This window comes from Chelonoidis abingdonii, unplaced genomic scaffold (assembly GCF_003597395.2).
Source record: "Chelonoidis abingdonii isolate Lonesome George unplaced genomic scaffold, CheloAbing_2.0 scaffold0464, whole genome shotgun sequence".
NCBI lineage: Eukaryota > Metazoa > Chordata > Testudines > Testudinidae > Chelonoidis > Chelonoidis abingdonii.
In genome coordinates this window covers 24,303-40,608 of record NW_027424725.1, presented here as the reverse complement: position 1 = coordinate 40,608, position 16,306 = coordinate 24,303, and the positions used below count along the sequence as shown (strand labels likewise).

Genomic DNA, 16,306 nt, shown 5'->3' with positions numbered 1-16,306 from the left:
GGATGTTCTCCAGAGACTGATTTGAACCTGCAGTTTACTTCATCACTGCTACAAGCCTGAACTAAGACTTTGCCATTACTGTATGTAATTGATTCAGTTTAACCAATTCTAGCTCTCATCTCTATCTTGTGAGCCTTGGGAGCTGCCTTTTTCCCCAGGGACAGCCATAAGGGTAAGATCTCACTCTCTGACTCAACCACGTGCTGCCTATCTTTGCCCCTTGCAGAGGGGCCTTCTATTCCCTTTTCCTGCCCTGTTCTCTCTTTTAACCAGTCTTTATATGTTTCTCTTTTGCGTAACTCTTTTTAAATGCTCTTCTCTTAACCTACCCTTGTGATAAATATTTCAAATGCTTTTCCATTAACCTCCCTTTATATTTTTACCATGTGGTTATCAGGCAGTCTCCAATTTGTAAAATTCACTTTTTTTGCCATGTGTTTTCTTTTAACCAATCTTTGTATTTTTCTCTTTTATTTAATGTTTTTAAATGCTCTTTTCTTAACCTACCCTTATATTTAATATTTTAAATGCTTCTTTCTTAACGAACCTTTATATGTTTCTCTTTTATTTAACTTTTTTTAAATGCTCTTTCCTTAACCTACCTTTGTATTTAACACACCTTTTAAATTTATCTCAGTTTTTTTTATTCTTTAATAACATGCCAAACTAGGCCTTTAAAATCATCTCTCCTTTCTCAACTTCACCAAAACTCTCTCTTTTCTTTAATAACTTGCTTCTATTTTTTCAAACTAACCTTTTACAAACAAAAATCTTTATTTTTCTTTAAGTTCTCTCACTCTCGTTCAACCCTTTTCTCTAAACAATCAACCAAATGTATCAAAGCAACATTCCCCCTATTGAAACATACAAAATAATCAATTTTTTTTTCAAAATGGCCGATGGCACCAAACCTCAACACACATTATGTGCCCCCTCTCATCCCATGTTACCGCTGGAGCAGTGAGCAGGGTCTGTCTCTTTGGACTGCAGAACTCCCACCCCATGGATGGTCACACTTAGGAAAAAGATGCAGATTTGGACAGTCATGGGTGCCCACAGGATAGGACCGGCCTTCGAGGCGGGCGATGTGGGTGACTGCCCAGGGCACCACGGTTGGAGGGGAGGGGACGTGGTCCGGAGGCAAGGAGCAGGACACAGGCCTGTCCCCACACTGCCCCCAGCCTGCCCCTCACCGTGCTTCAGCGGGATGATGCTGGAGGCCCCACAACACAAGCGGGCCCAGGACACAGAGCAGGATGCCATGGCTGGGGCGGAGCTGGGGGTATCCCAGGAGGAGAGAGGGCCCAGGCTTTCCCAGGTCCAGCCCCTCCGCTGCACGACCTCCAACAGCCAACCACACACGCCGCGCACAGGGATGATGTCTTTACACTCTCGACAGAACCCCACACATGAGAGGGGGCCATAAAAGACTGAACCGAACTGTAACCCCTGCATGTGATGGAAACCACCTCCAGCCAGGTGGTGCGGCAGCCCCCCTACATCCAGCACCTATGGCCAGGCGCTGCTGACAGAGCGGTGTCTTCCTCTTCCCTATTACCCCCATCTGCCCAACTCTCCTCTCCACGCCCTCCCCCTTCTTCCCCCATATGCCCGTGTCTCACCTCCACTCCTCCACCTCCATCCACCCAGCTCCCTATGTCCCTCCCTGTCCTTCCCCATCCACCCGTCTCTCCTCTCCCCTCCTGCTCCTTCCCCAACCAATCACCTCTCCCCTCAACCCTTCCCCTTCCCCCTCATTCCACCCTCCAACCGCATCCCCCATCCCCCTCTCTCTACTTCCCCATCCAAGCGCATCTCCCCTCCACTTCTCCCCTACTACCCTACTCCAACTTCCCCCATCTAACCACCTCTCCCCTCCACCCCACCCCATCCTTCCTCCCTCCTGCCCCTGCTCCTGCCCCTCCCCCAGGGCTGCTGTCAGAGGGAGGCTCTAACCCACCAGGCTGCAGAAAGGACCCACAGGCCAGTGACCAGGGGCTCGGCTCAGCGCGAAGGCAGGACAATGGCGAGGGACAATATCTATGAGAATATGCCGATGACGGAAGCTGCTCCCCAGCCCAAAGGTAAGCACAAGAGGCTGCACTGGACCCTGGACTCCCGCTGGCCTCTCCTTGGCTTTGTGGTCTCTGCAGAGCGTCCTGGGCAGCGATCGCTTGCTCCACTGACCACGTCCCCAGAGCTCAGCCTTGTCCTGGCCAGACAGCACCACGGGCAGAGGGCGAGGGTGCTCGGTCAGCGCTTCCCAGTGCATTCTCTCCCCTGCCAGTCCCCAACGGGAGAAGGGCACAGGGGGAGAGATGGGAGTCCCTGCACAGCATCCCAGCCTCCTGCTGGGCAGAGCAGTGCCATGGGCTGGCCATAAAAGCCATCAAGGCTCCCCCTCCCCAGCTCACTGCCACCATCAGCCTCTCCCAGGAGGAGATCACCAGGGTCAAATCCTCACAGCCCCTATCTCTGGGGACCAGCTCCCTCTCATCCCCCCATTTCACAGGGACACCTCCTTTCCTTACCCTCTGCCCCTTCCCTGCCTGAGCACAGGCGTCTAACCGTGAGCAGGGGTCGGGAGATGTAGCTGTGTTAGCAGAGAAGGGTTTTCCCTAGGGCTCGGGGATGGGGGCAGGGAACCTATTCCTCCAAGGACAAGGAGCAAATGGAGGTGGAAGTGCTGACATAAGGACCAGGCTGTTTTCCTAAAGCTCCCAGTAGAAGGGGCCCCTCTCAGTCCTTTGACTGGGTGACTGGGCAAGAAAGTGACAGATGAAATTCAATGCTGATATATGCAAAGTAACACACATTGGAAAACATAATCCCAACTATACCTATAACATGATGGGGTCTTTTCCACTCAACAGAGGGATCTTGAAGTCATTGTGGATAGTTCTCTGAGAATATCCATTCAATGTGCACTGGCAGTCAAAAAAGGTAACACTATATTGGGACAATTAAGAAAGGGATAGAAATAAGACAGAAAATATCATATTTCCTCTGTATAAATCCATGGTACGCCCACATCTTGAATACTGCGTGCAGATGTGATCATCTCATCTCAAAAAAGATATATTGGAATTGGAAATAAAAAGGCAGCTGGTTTAAAACAAACAAAAGGAAGTATTTCTTCACACAATACACAGTCAATCTGTTGAAATCCTTGTCAGAAGATGTTGTGAAAGTCAAGACTATAGCAGGGTTCAAAAAAAGAACTAGACAAGTTCATGGCCGATAGATCCATCAATGGCTATTAGCCAGGATGGACAGGGATGGTGTCCCTGGCCTCTGTTTGCCAGAAGCTGGGAATGGGCGACAGGGATGGATCACTTGATGATTCCCTGTTCTGTTCATTTCCTCTGGGGCACCTGGCACTGACCACTGTCGGCAGACAGGATCCTGGGCTGGATGGACCTTTGGTCTGACCCAGTCTGGTCGTTCTTACATTTGGTTGGGCAGGTGTCAGCTGGACAAGGGCCTGCTCCAGGGGTTGTTATCCCCTTTGGTTTCAGTGCAATCCAGATGCCGTGTGGGAGCTGTTCTGGATTTGAACACATGAAAGACACCCAGGAAGGGTCAGGAGACAGGCAGGGAGACGGGGCTGACGGAAGTGGAGGGTGTGGCCGTAGGCAGCTGCAGCTCCGCAGAGAGCTCAGCTAGGCTCTCTGCAGCGACAAAGGAAAATACAAGGGGAATGTAGCCTGCGCTGGGTGATAGAGAAGCTCCTCCCAGAATCTTTTTCAGGAAAGGCTGAGAACTGTAAACTCAGTACATTAGTGAGAGGCAGCTTCACCCTTTGGTTAGAGTGAGAGAAGCCACTTCTGCAATGTAAGGGGATTACCTGGGCATCTGATGTTGTCTGCTGGTTCCAGGAACCACACCCCATGGGGGAGAGGCGCGAGCTAATGGCTGAAGTCCAGGTCAGACAGGGAGGGGGTGCAGCAGGCTGAGACTATCAGGGAGAAGAGAATCTGACAGTCTTGTGTCTCCAAGCAGCTGCCGTTCACCTTGGGGAGACCAAATCCAGAGCACACCGAGCACACTTACTTCTGTCTACACATAGATCCTGGCTCAAATGCAGCTCTAGTCTTCTCCCTTCTGAGCACACTGCTGCTGTCAGCCCCACTTTTCTCCTGCAAAGAATCATTTTACCCTCATTTCACTTCCTTGTTGTTTTCATATTTCATGAGTTGTTTCAGGTTCCTTTTCTCATTTAAAAATACTCCTTTGGGCCTGGACTTCACTAGCTCTAAACTTCCCTCTCAAGAAATGCTTAGGCAGGGGGGAAATCCTGCTCCCAGATCTCTCTCATAGGACGCCTGCCTGGCACTAGAGTCACTCCAGATTTAGGGAGAGTCGCTTTTCACATTCGAGTTCCGGTCGGTTCTGACCTTATTTGGCCTCATTCCACTGTTGCTGTTAACCACAGTCAGGGAATAGGAGGCTGAGCAGGTATTGGATTTAGGGGGGTGGAGTTTCCTCGGTCAGTGGCATTTGAGCTGTAACTTTCCATGGATATGTTTCTTCTTCTCCTTCAAGGAAACCCTCCCGAGACATTGGTCCCTTGGCAGCACAGGGCGCGGGGCATCGTCACTCCTGTCCTTCTCCTCCTGGGTCTGGCCCTGGCCACGTCCCTCCTTGCTGTGACGCTTCTATGTAAGTTCAACTGCAGCTCCAAGCCCAACATTTGCCAACTTACATACAGGTCAGCTGGCTCGACTGGGGTGGGGGGGGCCACCCCCACATTTCAGCAGAATATCGACCGTGTTTCCAGTCTGTCCCTCCAAATAAATCTCCTACTCCAGGGAGTTCGAATGGAGCTGTAAGATCTTGCCCTGCTGGTTTGATACTGGCACAAACTTTCTAAGTCTAATGATGGTCCAGCACTGGCACAGGTCACCTGGGGAGGCTGTGGAATCCCCATCACGGGAGGTTTTTAAGGACAGGTTAGACAACTACCTGTCAGGTATGGTCTGGGTGAACTTCATCCTGCTTGAGCATCAGCTCAGGGACTTCAGATCACATGTGGCAGCCCCACATGCTCAACCTGTGCTCTGAGAGTCATGCTGGGTCCATTCCTGATCACATATCAGCACCATGAGCCTCAGCCCCAGGCGTCCTCATGGCACAATTGAAATACCCTACGGAGAGACCTTATGGCCCAGTGGTTCGGGCACTTGTCTGGGGCTCAGACTGCTGGGATCAATTCCCTGCTCTGCCAAAGAGTCTCTGTCCTGGAGCCAGCAAACAACTGAAAACAGGGAGCTGGAGTGAAGAGCTCTTGAAGGAGACTGGGGAGAAGCCCCTGTTCCTTAGGGGCAGTGAGTGGCAAAGATGATGGTGCCTCCCCGTCCTGGGGGGCCACAATCTAAAGGGGAGGACACGTGACCGCCCCACATCGCTCCTCTGCCTAGCGACCCCCGCGCCTAGCCCAGGGCCACCATGCACTCCCCGCCCCACCAGAGTTACCTGCGGGGGGCTCTGTCCTTCTCCCGCTGTTCCTTCCCCCAGCACATTTGGCCGCTCTCCCTGGCAGCCGGGCCTGGGCGAGGAGCAGGAGGGAGCTGTGTCTCATGCAGATGAAGCCAGTCACTCCAGGTCACTTCTCTGTGCGGCAGCTCCCTGAGAGCCTGGCTTGAGGCGCAGGGCCGGGACGCCCCCACCAGGACCCTGCTGCTGGGGACAGGGGCTGAGTGAGCAGGAAACATGCCAGGGGACTCCAGCTTGCTCGACCCCTGTCCCTGGTAGCCTGGCCTTGATGGGGTAGCCCCTGCCACCATCTCCCCAGCCAGGCTCTCTCAGGCAGCCACTGCACTGCACAGAGCAGAGAGCCTGAGCGGCCAACATGAGAAGTGGCTGGTCCTGCCCCCTCCACTCCCTGCTCGGGCCCGGCTGTCGCGGATGGGGCCGAGCGTGCCGGGGGTCAGTGTCAGCAGGAGAAGGACAGAGCCCCTCTTCCTCCCCCTCAATCCGAGCATGCCAAGCAGAAATCGAGGGGGTGCTTCACACTGCACACACCCCTTATCCATCCCTTCTGGCGAGTGGGTACTTGAGAGTTTGCTGGTTTGCGGTGTTCAGTTTGCAGAGGCTGGTACAGGCCGTGCGCTGAGAGATGCAGAGCCTGTGATCACATCAGATCAGAGATGGGGCTTCCCTGGTTAGGGGGCCTAAAAAGGCCGCCAAGCCGTGGGAAAAAAGCCAGCAAACAACTGGGAACAGGGGAGTTAGCGTGCGGGATTCTACGGAGAGTTTGGGGGAGGGGCGGTGGCCTTCTGTTTTTGTGCGGTGTGGGGTTTTCTTTCTCCTTGACAGGCGCTTAGGCTGGAAGGGTGTGCCAGATACAGAGGCGGTAGTGTTAGTGACCCAGCCAATGAAAGAGACAGTGATCAGATGACCAGATGTGGAAGCTGCGGGATGTACGTGTTCCTGGTGCAGGTATCTGAAAAGAGCTTGTTTGTATGAAATGCTGCCTGAGAGAGCTGATGGAAGAGAAGAGATGAGCTTGGGAAATGCAAGTTGAAACGATGGTTGAGTTTTGAAGGGGATTCGAGCAGACGATGGAGGGAAGGCAAGAGGAGGCTGAAGGGAAAACTGAGGACTGGCAGATCCAAGCTGGACTGGAGAACGCGGAGAGCAGACTGCTGGGTGAGTAAATTGGCCAGTGGAAAGGTGATGATGAGAACCGGGCAGAGGAAAAGACCAGTTAGTGAGGGAGAAGTAGAGCTCAGGAATAGGTTTGCTGAGTTGGAAAATGAAGAAGGTTGCAGCAGGGAGCAGCAGAAGGTTGGAGGGCCAGGGAGAAGAGAAGAGTAGCTAGTCCTACAAGAAGAGGGGAAGAGTCAATGTACATACCCAGAGTTCAGAGCCCCAGGTGGACAGAGGATGACTTGCAGTAGATCACAAGGGAGAACAAAAGACAAGAGGACTTGCATTCAGAAGGAATGGGAGGAAGGCTGGAGAATGGCACCAACACCAGGAAGAGGCAGGTCTACGTGATTGGTGACTTTTACTGAGAAGAATGGACAGGCCTGGCAGCAGAGCTGATCCAGGGAACAGAAGGGTGAGCTGTCTGCTGGGAGCTGAGTTATGGGATGTGAACCTGAGGCTGAAAAGGATCCTAACGGGAGCAGGAAGGAATCTACTGATTGTCCTTCATGTGGGAACAAATGATACTGCTAGATTCTTGCTGGAACGGATCAAGGGAGATGATGCCAGGCAGGGAAAGACACTTAAAGAAATGGAGGCTCAGGTGATCTTCAGTGGGATTCTACCTGTCCCTAGAGGAGGAGAAGGGAGGTGAGACAAGATGATGATGATCAACAGACGGCTTAGGCAGTGGAGCTCTAAGGAGGTCTCTGGGCTGTTCGACCACTGGGAGGCATTCATGGACAAAGGACTGTTCTCATGGGATGGACTTCCCCGAGTAGGGCGGGAAATAGATTCTGGGATGGAAGGTGGCACAGCTAGTTAAAAGAGCTTTAAGCTTGGAATTCAGGGGAGACAGTTGAGAGTTGCTCATGTAACCTCCACTTCTGATTCTAATATTGAGCAGGAGAAAATCAAGTAAGAGCAGACACAGCAATGGAGAAAGGAACAGCAGAGGGAAGGAGAATGGACACCAAGAGGAAAGACAGTTCCCAAACCAATGATTCTAACAACCAAGTAGTAGGTGATACTGGCAGTAGCATGACTGTGCCTAATCACGTGAGGAGCCCTGGCGAAGCCGAGCGGAAACAACTAAGGTGTCTATACAGCAATGCAAGAAGCCTAGGGGACAAAATGGAGGAACTAGATCTACTGGTGCAGGCAGTGAAACCAGATGTTACGCGGATAACAGACACACAGTGGAATAGTAGCCAGGACTGGAGTACAGACAATGGAGAGTATGTGCTGTTCAGGAAAGACAGAAATGAAGGTGAAGGTGGTGCAGTAGCGTTGTATATTGATGAGGAGATAAATTGACTATAAAGAAATTAGAAGTGCTGCAATGGATAAAACAGTGTGTTTGGGTCAAAATCACTTTGGGGAAGAAAGCTACTATAGGCTCCCCTGAGATAGTGCTTGGGGCCTGCTACAGACCCCCAGGATCCTATGTAAATATGGATAGTGACCTCTGGAATACCTTCAGTGAAATATATATTCCTGGGAGCTGTGTGATTATGGGAGACTTTAATTTCCCGGATGTAGATCCAAGGACAAGTGCTAATCATAACGGTATGGCCAGGGCCGGTGCAAGGAAGTTTCATGCCCTAGGTGAAACTTCCACTTTGCGCCATCCCCCCACTCAGCTAACCCCGCCCGCTGCCGCACCCCCCTCCGTGGCAGCTAACCACGTCCACCCGCTGCTCCCACCAGAGGAGCCCCCCTCGCAGCAGCTAAACCCGCCCACTACAGCAGCTAACTCAGCCCGCCACCCCCCTGCCCGGGGAACCCCTCCTGCTGCAGCTACCCCCCCCCCGCAGCTAACCCCACCTGGGGAGTCCCCCCTCCACGATAGCTAACCCCGCCCAGGGATGCCCCCCCATTCTGTGGCACTAGCCCTGCCCGGGGAGCCCCTCTCCACAGCAGCAAACTCCGCCTGGGGAGCCTGCCCCAGCTCACCTCCGCTCCGCCTCCTCCACTGAGCACACAGCCCCCGCTTGAAGTCTCCTCCCCTCCCAGGCTTGCGGCACCGATTCCCCCACTCTAATACCCCTCCAATCGGTGCCGCAAGCCTGGGAGGGGAGGAGACTTCGAGCGGGGGCTGTGTGCTCAGCGGAGTGGAGATGAGCTGGGGCGGGGAGTGGTTTCCCTGTGCACTCCCCCCATTACTGCAGGCAGCCCTCCCCGCGCCCCCCTGCCCCAGCTCACCTCCACTCCACCTGCTCACCTGAGGAGGCTTTTAGGCAGTTGCCTAATTCGCCTAGTGGTTGCACTGGCCCTGGGTGTGGCCCACACTTTCCTGGCTGTGAGAGCTGACAGATTTCTTTACCAAATAGTCACTAAACCAAGAAGAAGTGATGCCATTTTAGATTGAGTGTTGGTGAGTTGGGAGGGCCTCCAGAGAAGAGCTGGTTATAGGAGACAACCTTGGTTCGCGTGATCATGAGCTAATTCACTTTCAACTAAATGGAAGGATAAACAAAACTAGGTCTGCAACTAGGAGCCTTCATTTCAAAAGGGGAAACTTTAAAATACAGTGGACTGGGCAGAAGGACTCAAAGATCTGAAAGTGGGGGAGGCTTGGAATTACTTTCAGTCCAAGTTGCAGAAGCTCTCTGAAGTCTGCATCCGAAGCAAGGGGAAAAGCTTCCTAGGGAAGGGTTGCGGACCAGGCTGGATGAACAAGCGTCTCACACAGGTGATTAAGAGAAAGCAGAAATCCTACAAGGAATGGAAAATGGGATGGATCAGCAAGGAAAACCACATCTTGGAGATCAGAAAGTGCCGGGAAAAGTGAGAACTGCTGAGAGCCAAGCACAGCTGGACCTTGCAAAGGGAATTAAAACCAACAGTAAATGGTTCTATAGCCATATAAACACAAAGGGACTGCCCAACATGGAGGGTGTGTTGGAGATTGAAGATAATGTAGCCATGGGCAAACTCTTAAACAAATACTTTACCTCCATTTTTAATAAATGGAATGAGGAGTTTAGGGGTAGTGGCAGGCTGGCTAATGGGAAGGATGATATGGAAGTAGAAAGTACCACATCTGAGAAGGAAGACAAACTCGAACAGCTTAATAGGACTAAATTAGGGGCCTGGATAATCTCCATCCAAGAATATTAAAGGAACTGGCACATGAAGTTGCAAGCCCAGCAGCAAGGATTTTTAGTGAATCCCTAAACTCAGAGGTCAGACCCTATAATTGGAGAATTGCTAATGGAGTTCCGATTTTTTAGAAACAGGAAAAAAGTGATCTGGGAAACTACAGACCTTTTAGTTTGACCTTAATTGTATGCTAGGTCTTCGAACAAATTTGGGAGGAGAAGTAGTTAGGGATATAGAGGTTAATGGTAAATGGGATAAAATTCAACATGGTTTTACAAAAGGTAGATCATGCCAAACGAACCTTCTCTTTCTTTGAGAAGATGACTGATTTTTTAGAGAAAGGAAATGCAGTCGTTCTCATCTATCTGGATTTCAGGGCATTTGATACCATGCCACATGGGAAATTATGAGCCAATTTGGAGAAGATGGGGATTAATATTGCTGTTAATCCCTATGTGCATGATCTTGCATTTTGCACGACTGAATTTCATCCCATTTCTACTACTCCAGGTGTCAAGGTTCTCCAGCTCTACTCGTATGATATTCCGGTTCTCCTCCATGCTGGCAATACCTTCCAACTCTGTGTCAGCTCTTCATTTTGTTAGCACACTCCCCTTTTTGTGCCAAGGTCTTTAATGAAAACATTAAATAAGATTTGTCCCAAGAGTGATCCCTGAGGAACTCCACTAGTAACCTCCCTCCAGCCTGACAGTTCACCTTTGAGCATGACCCCTTGTAGTCTCCCATTTAACTGGGTCCTTCACCTTTCAATGGGGTCAGGAAGGAATATTCCCCCAAATCAGATTGGCAGAGACCCTCAGGTTTTTTTGTCGTCTTCTGCAGCCTGGGGCACGGGTCACTTGCAGGTTTGAACGAGTGTAAATGGTGGATTCTCTGTAACTTGAAGTCTTTAGATCATGGTTTGAGGACGTCAGTAACTCAGCCAGAGGTTATGGGCTTACTACTGGACTGGGTGGGCGAGGTTCTGTGGCCTGCAGGACGTCAGATTATGATCATGATGGGCTGTTCTGGCTGTAACGTCTATAAGACCTGTCTCTGCCTCAGTTCTCCACTTGTAAAACGGGGGGAGAGACCTCCCTACTTCACAGGGGTGTCGTGCGACATTAAATAATATATTAAAGACTCTGAGGTGCTCAGATACCACAGTTAAAGGAGCTAGAGCCGTACGATGGATCGTGGGAAAGATTCCGCAGGCAGCACTTAGATCACAAGTCTGTTGATGATGCACAAGCTGGAAGAGAAAGTGGCTCCCTGGGGCATCGCTGTATTGTCCCTGCAGCACTAAGGGGAGTGAAGGCTGATTTTTAGGAACAGATGCTCTGCAGGTGTAAATCGAAGTAGCTCCTCTGAAGTCAGATTGACACCATCTGAGCACCTGGCCATTAGTCTGCAAGCCCAGATCCTCAGAGGCATTTGGGCTCCTGGTTACCATTGAAATCACTGGGAGTTTGGGGCCTGACACTTCTAAGGGTCTGGGCCTCCAGTTAGCAGACAGGCCCCTGAGACACACCAGGAGCGGAGCTGTCAGGATTGTTAATAAGCACTTGGACAGTCACAGTGCCCAGAAGCTGCACCCAGGTCCTGCTTTCCATAGCGCTAGGTGCTGCACAAACACACAGTAAAATTAGGTCATAGAATCCCAGAACCATTGGGTTAGAAGGGACCACAGGGGCATCTAGTCTAACCCCTGCCAAGATGCAGGATTTGCTGCGTCTGACCCATCCCAGACAGACAGCTCCAGCCTCCTTAAGAAAACCTTCCATGAAAGAGATTCCACAACCTCCCGAGGCGTCTGTTCCTGAGATTTCATCTCAATCTGCTCTGCTGGAGTTTGTAGCTCCCTGCTCCAAGGAGCTGACGCCCTATGTCAAGACAGTGTAACATACACAAGGAGAGAGCCCCAAACAGGGCCTTGGCTGTGCCGGTGTCCCTCCTCGGGAGGGGAGCTGTCCAAGATTAAAATAAAAGTTGTCATAGAAAACAGCCTCGCGCTCGGAGCATGTTCCTTCTCTGGGCGTGGCTGGTCTCCAGCCGCAGTTCAGTTTGGTCGCTGACCTGCAGATGTGTGATTTCTAGATCTCCGGGCACACAGCAAGCTGCAAGCGGTTGAAGAAGCGGTGCAGAAGCTCCAAGTCTCTCTGCAGCCTGACGACGCCTCGGACGCGTCAGCAAAGGGATCAGACAGTAAGTCGCAGGACGAGGGTCTTAGGCATCAGAGTCCGTTCCCCTTCCTTGGCCTGGAAACTGAGCACTCTCCTGCCTATAGGGGATGCTGGGTGCCTGGCATCCTCCTGCTCCTCTCCACAGACTTCCCTGCCAGACTCTGTTCCCCAGCAGGAAAATCATCTTTTATTTCTCCCACCTCACATCTATTTTGACTGTGAGCTGTTGAGAGCAGGGACTGTCCCCTCCTGTCCGTACAGCGCCTGGCACACAGGGGCCTGCAGGTGCTGCTCTACTGCACGTGCTGATAATCAAGTGTTCTGCATCTCCACTGACGTCGCTGTGACTTTCTTCTAGGTGTGCAGCTATTGGATGAAGCGCAGGCAGGAGTCCGGATGCTGAAAGCCCAGCTGGGTAATGTCAATGTAGCCTATAGAGAAATCCAGATCCAGCTGGACAACATCGGTGCAGCATGAACAGCAGTGCAAGGTCGCTGCAATGAGTACTAGCTGCAGTGCTGGCTGGTGCCATTTCTGCTGGTGCTGAGGATGAACGGAGGATTTCAGGCTCCCAGGTTGACAACGCAGCGACTTTCTCCAGCCCCGAGTTCTCTTCCATTGAAAATCACCGGTGGCTGCACCTGGGCCCACACCATGGTGATCAGTATGGAGTTAAATTACACCCTAGGCCTCGTTAGCCTAATGGGAGCAACCAGCTGTCAGCTCTTCTTAGACGCTCCAAACCTGTCAGCTCACAGGCAAAAAGTGACCCTGGCATTTCAGCGTATGGGGCGTTACTTTCAGAACCATCCCTCATCCAATGCCCCCGGCAGGGTGTTGTGGGGGGACACTGATGTGCAAATGACCCAAGACCTCAACTTCTCATGATCATTGAAAATATTTGATGCAGAACCACCTTGGGCAGCTACATCCCCCCTCCTGAACTCCCCCTGCCAGCTCAGCTGAACATTGAGTCTCCCCTTTCCCATTACAACCATGCTGCTCTGCATTGGGACCAGCGCCCATGCTCCAGCCCAGATGCAGCTGCATTTCAGTGCTGTGGGAGTGACCCTGTGGTGTCTGCTTTCTGTAGCGCTCTTTAGGATCCTTCCTTGGGCCATGAAAGTTACTTATTGTGATGCTGGAGAATCAGGATTCAGAAGCTCCCTGGGCTGGGGGCAGCTGAAGGGCAAGGGAAATGCAGCACTAGAAAACCTGAGCTCCCTATGTGTGTCCCTGTGACTTTAGACGGGGTGTCTCACCTCAGTCTCTGCTCATAGGTGACGTGCTGACAAAGCTCTCCAGAGGCTGGAGGTTTTACGGTGGGAACCTCTATTACTTTTCACAAGAAAGGAAGTCGTGGGATGAGGCCGAGCGGTTCTGTGTGTCTCAGGACTCGCACCTGACCTCTGTCTCCTCCCAGGCAGAACAGGTGAGCGCAGGAACCTCCGAGGGGTTTGGATAATGGGTCAGTGCCTTGTTTCATACCAGAAGGAGGTGGAAGGTGGCAGCTGAGGTTGCAAATCTATGACATGGCTTGTGGCAAACCATCGGAGAGGATGCCAAGCTTTGAAACCTGACCCAAGGGATTCACCCATCAGTTTAAAAGCAGAGATGGACAGAGGAACGGTGCCAGGATCTGGGGTGCTGGGGGAGGGGGATTTGGGGTCAGGCTCATTTCTGATTTTCCCTACTTCCAATGTAGCATTTCCAGCAAACCCAATGACCTTTCCCAATGACAACCCACTTTGATCTCTCTCCCCAGTCTGAGGGCTCAGGCAGTGGTGGATTGTCCAATGGGCTGAAGATGCCTGTGCCCCACACCCAACAGAAATCCATCATGGGACGGCGGAAGCCCGTAGCCCCACCAGAAGTGCCAGGCAGGCGGGTGGGGCGGGAGAAGCCCCAGTGCCCCGACCCCACTTCACAGCAGAAGCACCAGGCAGCAGGGGAAGCCCCCCGACTACTGGCCCCTACACTATGGCCCTGGGACTGGAGAAGCACACGCTCCCTGTGAGGCTTCAGGGCTGGAGGAGCTCTTACTCCACGCAGCAGCCCCACTGTAGCCCTCACCCCAGGCCTCTGGGGCACTTTTGGAGGAGGAAAATCCCACCCTCCGGCAGAGCCAGACTTTGCACCCACTTCTCTGCTCCAAGCTTTGCCTCCTGCAAGGGCAGGGCACTGGTGTGAACTCTGAGGTGCCCATCAGTACCTGCTGCAGCCCAGCTCTGAGGGGACCGTGGGGGGAGTGTTCTGAGACAGGTCGCTGCTGTTAGCCCCAGGCAGATACAGATGCAGACACACACACAGAGCTGCTCCAGGGCTCCCTCAGGGTCTCCCAGCTGGTCACTGTCAGGGTTGGAGGCAGGACACCGCGTCTTCCGCTGCCCAGTGCCCTGTTCATACTACCAGACGCCCTTTCCTCTCCCCCAAAATCTGTTCAGCCCAGGCAGCTGCTGCTGCATCCTGCAGCCTCTCTTGGGTGACCTGCACATGCTGCAAACTGTGTTGTGCAGGAGTTTCTCTCCAACGAGACCCAGGGAGAAGCTCACTGGATTGGACTCACCGACCGGGAGACAGAAGGCAGCTGGCGCTGGGTGGATGGCACAGAATACAGAGCTGACGCAAGCAGTGTGTGAGTTAAGCTTGAGAGAAGTGATTATTTATTATACGTTTGGTCACAAGCTCTTTCGGGCAGCGTCTGTACGGCCCCTTGTGTCTATGCAGCACCTGTCACTTTGGGCCCGATCCTGAGGGAGGCCCCTGGGTGCTGCCACGACAGCAGTGAATCCTCTCAGGAATTTCTGCTAATGCCCCTTTGCTTAGAGCAGGAGCCTAAATACAGAGTGTGTGTTCAGTGCCCACTGAGACCCAGGGCAGAGCCTCCCCTGGGGTAACTTGGCATTGATGTAAATGAACCACAGGGATTTACACCAGCTGAGGATCTGGCCCCAAGTCAACTCAGTACAGCCAGGGGAGTCTGGAGTTAGCGGCAGGTTCCCGCTCTCCTTGGGATTGCGCCGCGCTCTCCCCTCTGTCAGGCTGGGCAAGGGGAGGCTGTGGGGCCGGGGACATAGCCGGAGCCAGCTGCAGTCGGTGCAGTGACCTCAGTGGGCTGTAGGCGAGGCCCATAAGCAGGGCCAGGGAGAAGTTAATGACTGACCCCCGCTGCCCTCTCTTCCCGTTCCTGCGTTCCCATCTCAGGGGTGCTTGGGACGTGCTATGCCACCTGCTCTGGCTCTGAGCACTGAGATCTGAGTTGCTGCTGCCACACACTGACTTTGGCTCTTTGCTGGCCTGTCAGGCGCAGGGCAGTTGCTACCCCCGGCCGTCAGAAGTCCTTCGTTAGCATGGCCACAAGAGCTGTAGAGAACTCTGAGGGGTGACCGGGGGGTGCATCGCTTCACCGTGTCACTGCTGGGTGTCTTGCTCCCCTGCCAACAACAGAGTCCACAGAGCAGAACTGAGCTCAGGAATTGGCTGTGGTTCTCCACTGAGACATTAACACTCTGATTTGTAGGTTCTGGATGGAGAATGAGCCAAACGATTACGATCCGGATAGAGGTGGTGGAGAAGACTGTGTTTGTACCGAGCCAAGATTCCGGAATATGTGGAATGATGTCAAGTGCTTTCGGCCTTTCAGGTGGATTTGTAAGCAGATCCATGCATAGGCTGGGCTGTGATATGCAGGTCAACGCTTCCTCAGCTCCCATCCACTCATGTCCCTTCTTTACCTACCCTACATTGACGACATCTTCATTATCTGGACCCATGGAAAGGAGACTGGAAAAATTCCACTACAATTTCAACAGCTTCCACCTCACCATCAACCTCAGCCTGGACCAATCTACATGGGAGGTCCACTTTCTAGAAACCACTATGCAAATATGTGATGGTCACATTAACCCCACCCTTTACCAAAAACCCACTGACCGCTATGCCTACCTTCATGCCTCCAGCTTCCACCCTGGGCACACCACACGATCCATCATCTACAGTAGGGATCGGCAACCTTTCAGAAGTGCTGTGCTGGGTCTTCATTTATTCACCCTAACTGAAGGTTTCACGTTCCAGTAATACGTTTTAACGTTTTTAGAAGGTCTCTTTCTGTAAGTCTATAATATATAACAAAATTCTTGTTGTATGTAAAGTAAACAAGGTTTTCAAAATGTTTAAGAAATGTCATTCAAAATTAAATTAAAATGCTGATCTTATGCCGCCAGCCTACTCAGCTCGCTGCCAGCCTGGGGTTCTGTTCACCGAGGCCGGCAGTGGGCTGAGCAAGGCCTGCAGTTGGGACCCCAGACCTTGCGGGGTTCAGGGCAGAAGGCTGGGGTCTGGGGGGTGGTGGTTCAGGGATCAAGGCA

At 52.4% G+C, this 16,306-nt stretch overlaps 1 protein-coding gene across 2 annotated transcripts; it reads left to right on the top strand.

Annotated features, from left to right (window-relative positions):
- Positions 1-1,932: 1,932 nt before the first annotated feature.
- On the top strand, positions 1,933-16,081 carry LOC116828777 (C-type lectin domain family 4 member F-like). Of its 2 annotated transcripts, XM_032787222.2 has the most exons (7): positions 1,933-2,084; positions 4,546-4,662; positions 11,854-11,961; positions 12,298-12,354; positions 13,220-13,371; positions 14,456-14,574; positions 15,460-16,079. In XM_032787222.2, the coding sequence occupies exons 1-7, from the start codon at positions 2,024-2,026 to the stop codon at positions 15,608-15,610; spliced, it is 765 nt and encodes a 254-aa protein (XP_032643113.1). In that variant the 5' UTR covers positions 1,933-2,023; the 3' UTR covers positions 15,611-16,079. The 2 variants fall into 2 exon arrangements, with proteins under 2 accessions (XP_032643113.1, XP_074917493.1); XM_075061392.1 differs by lacking the exon at positions 11,854-11,961 and having other exon boundaries at positions 15,460-16,081.
- The last annotated feature ends 225 nt before the right edge of the window (positions 16,082-16,306 follow it).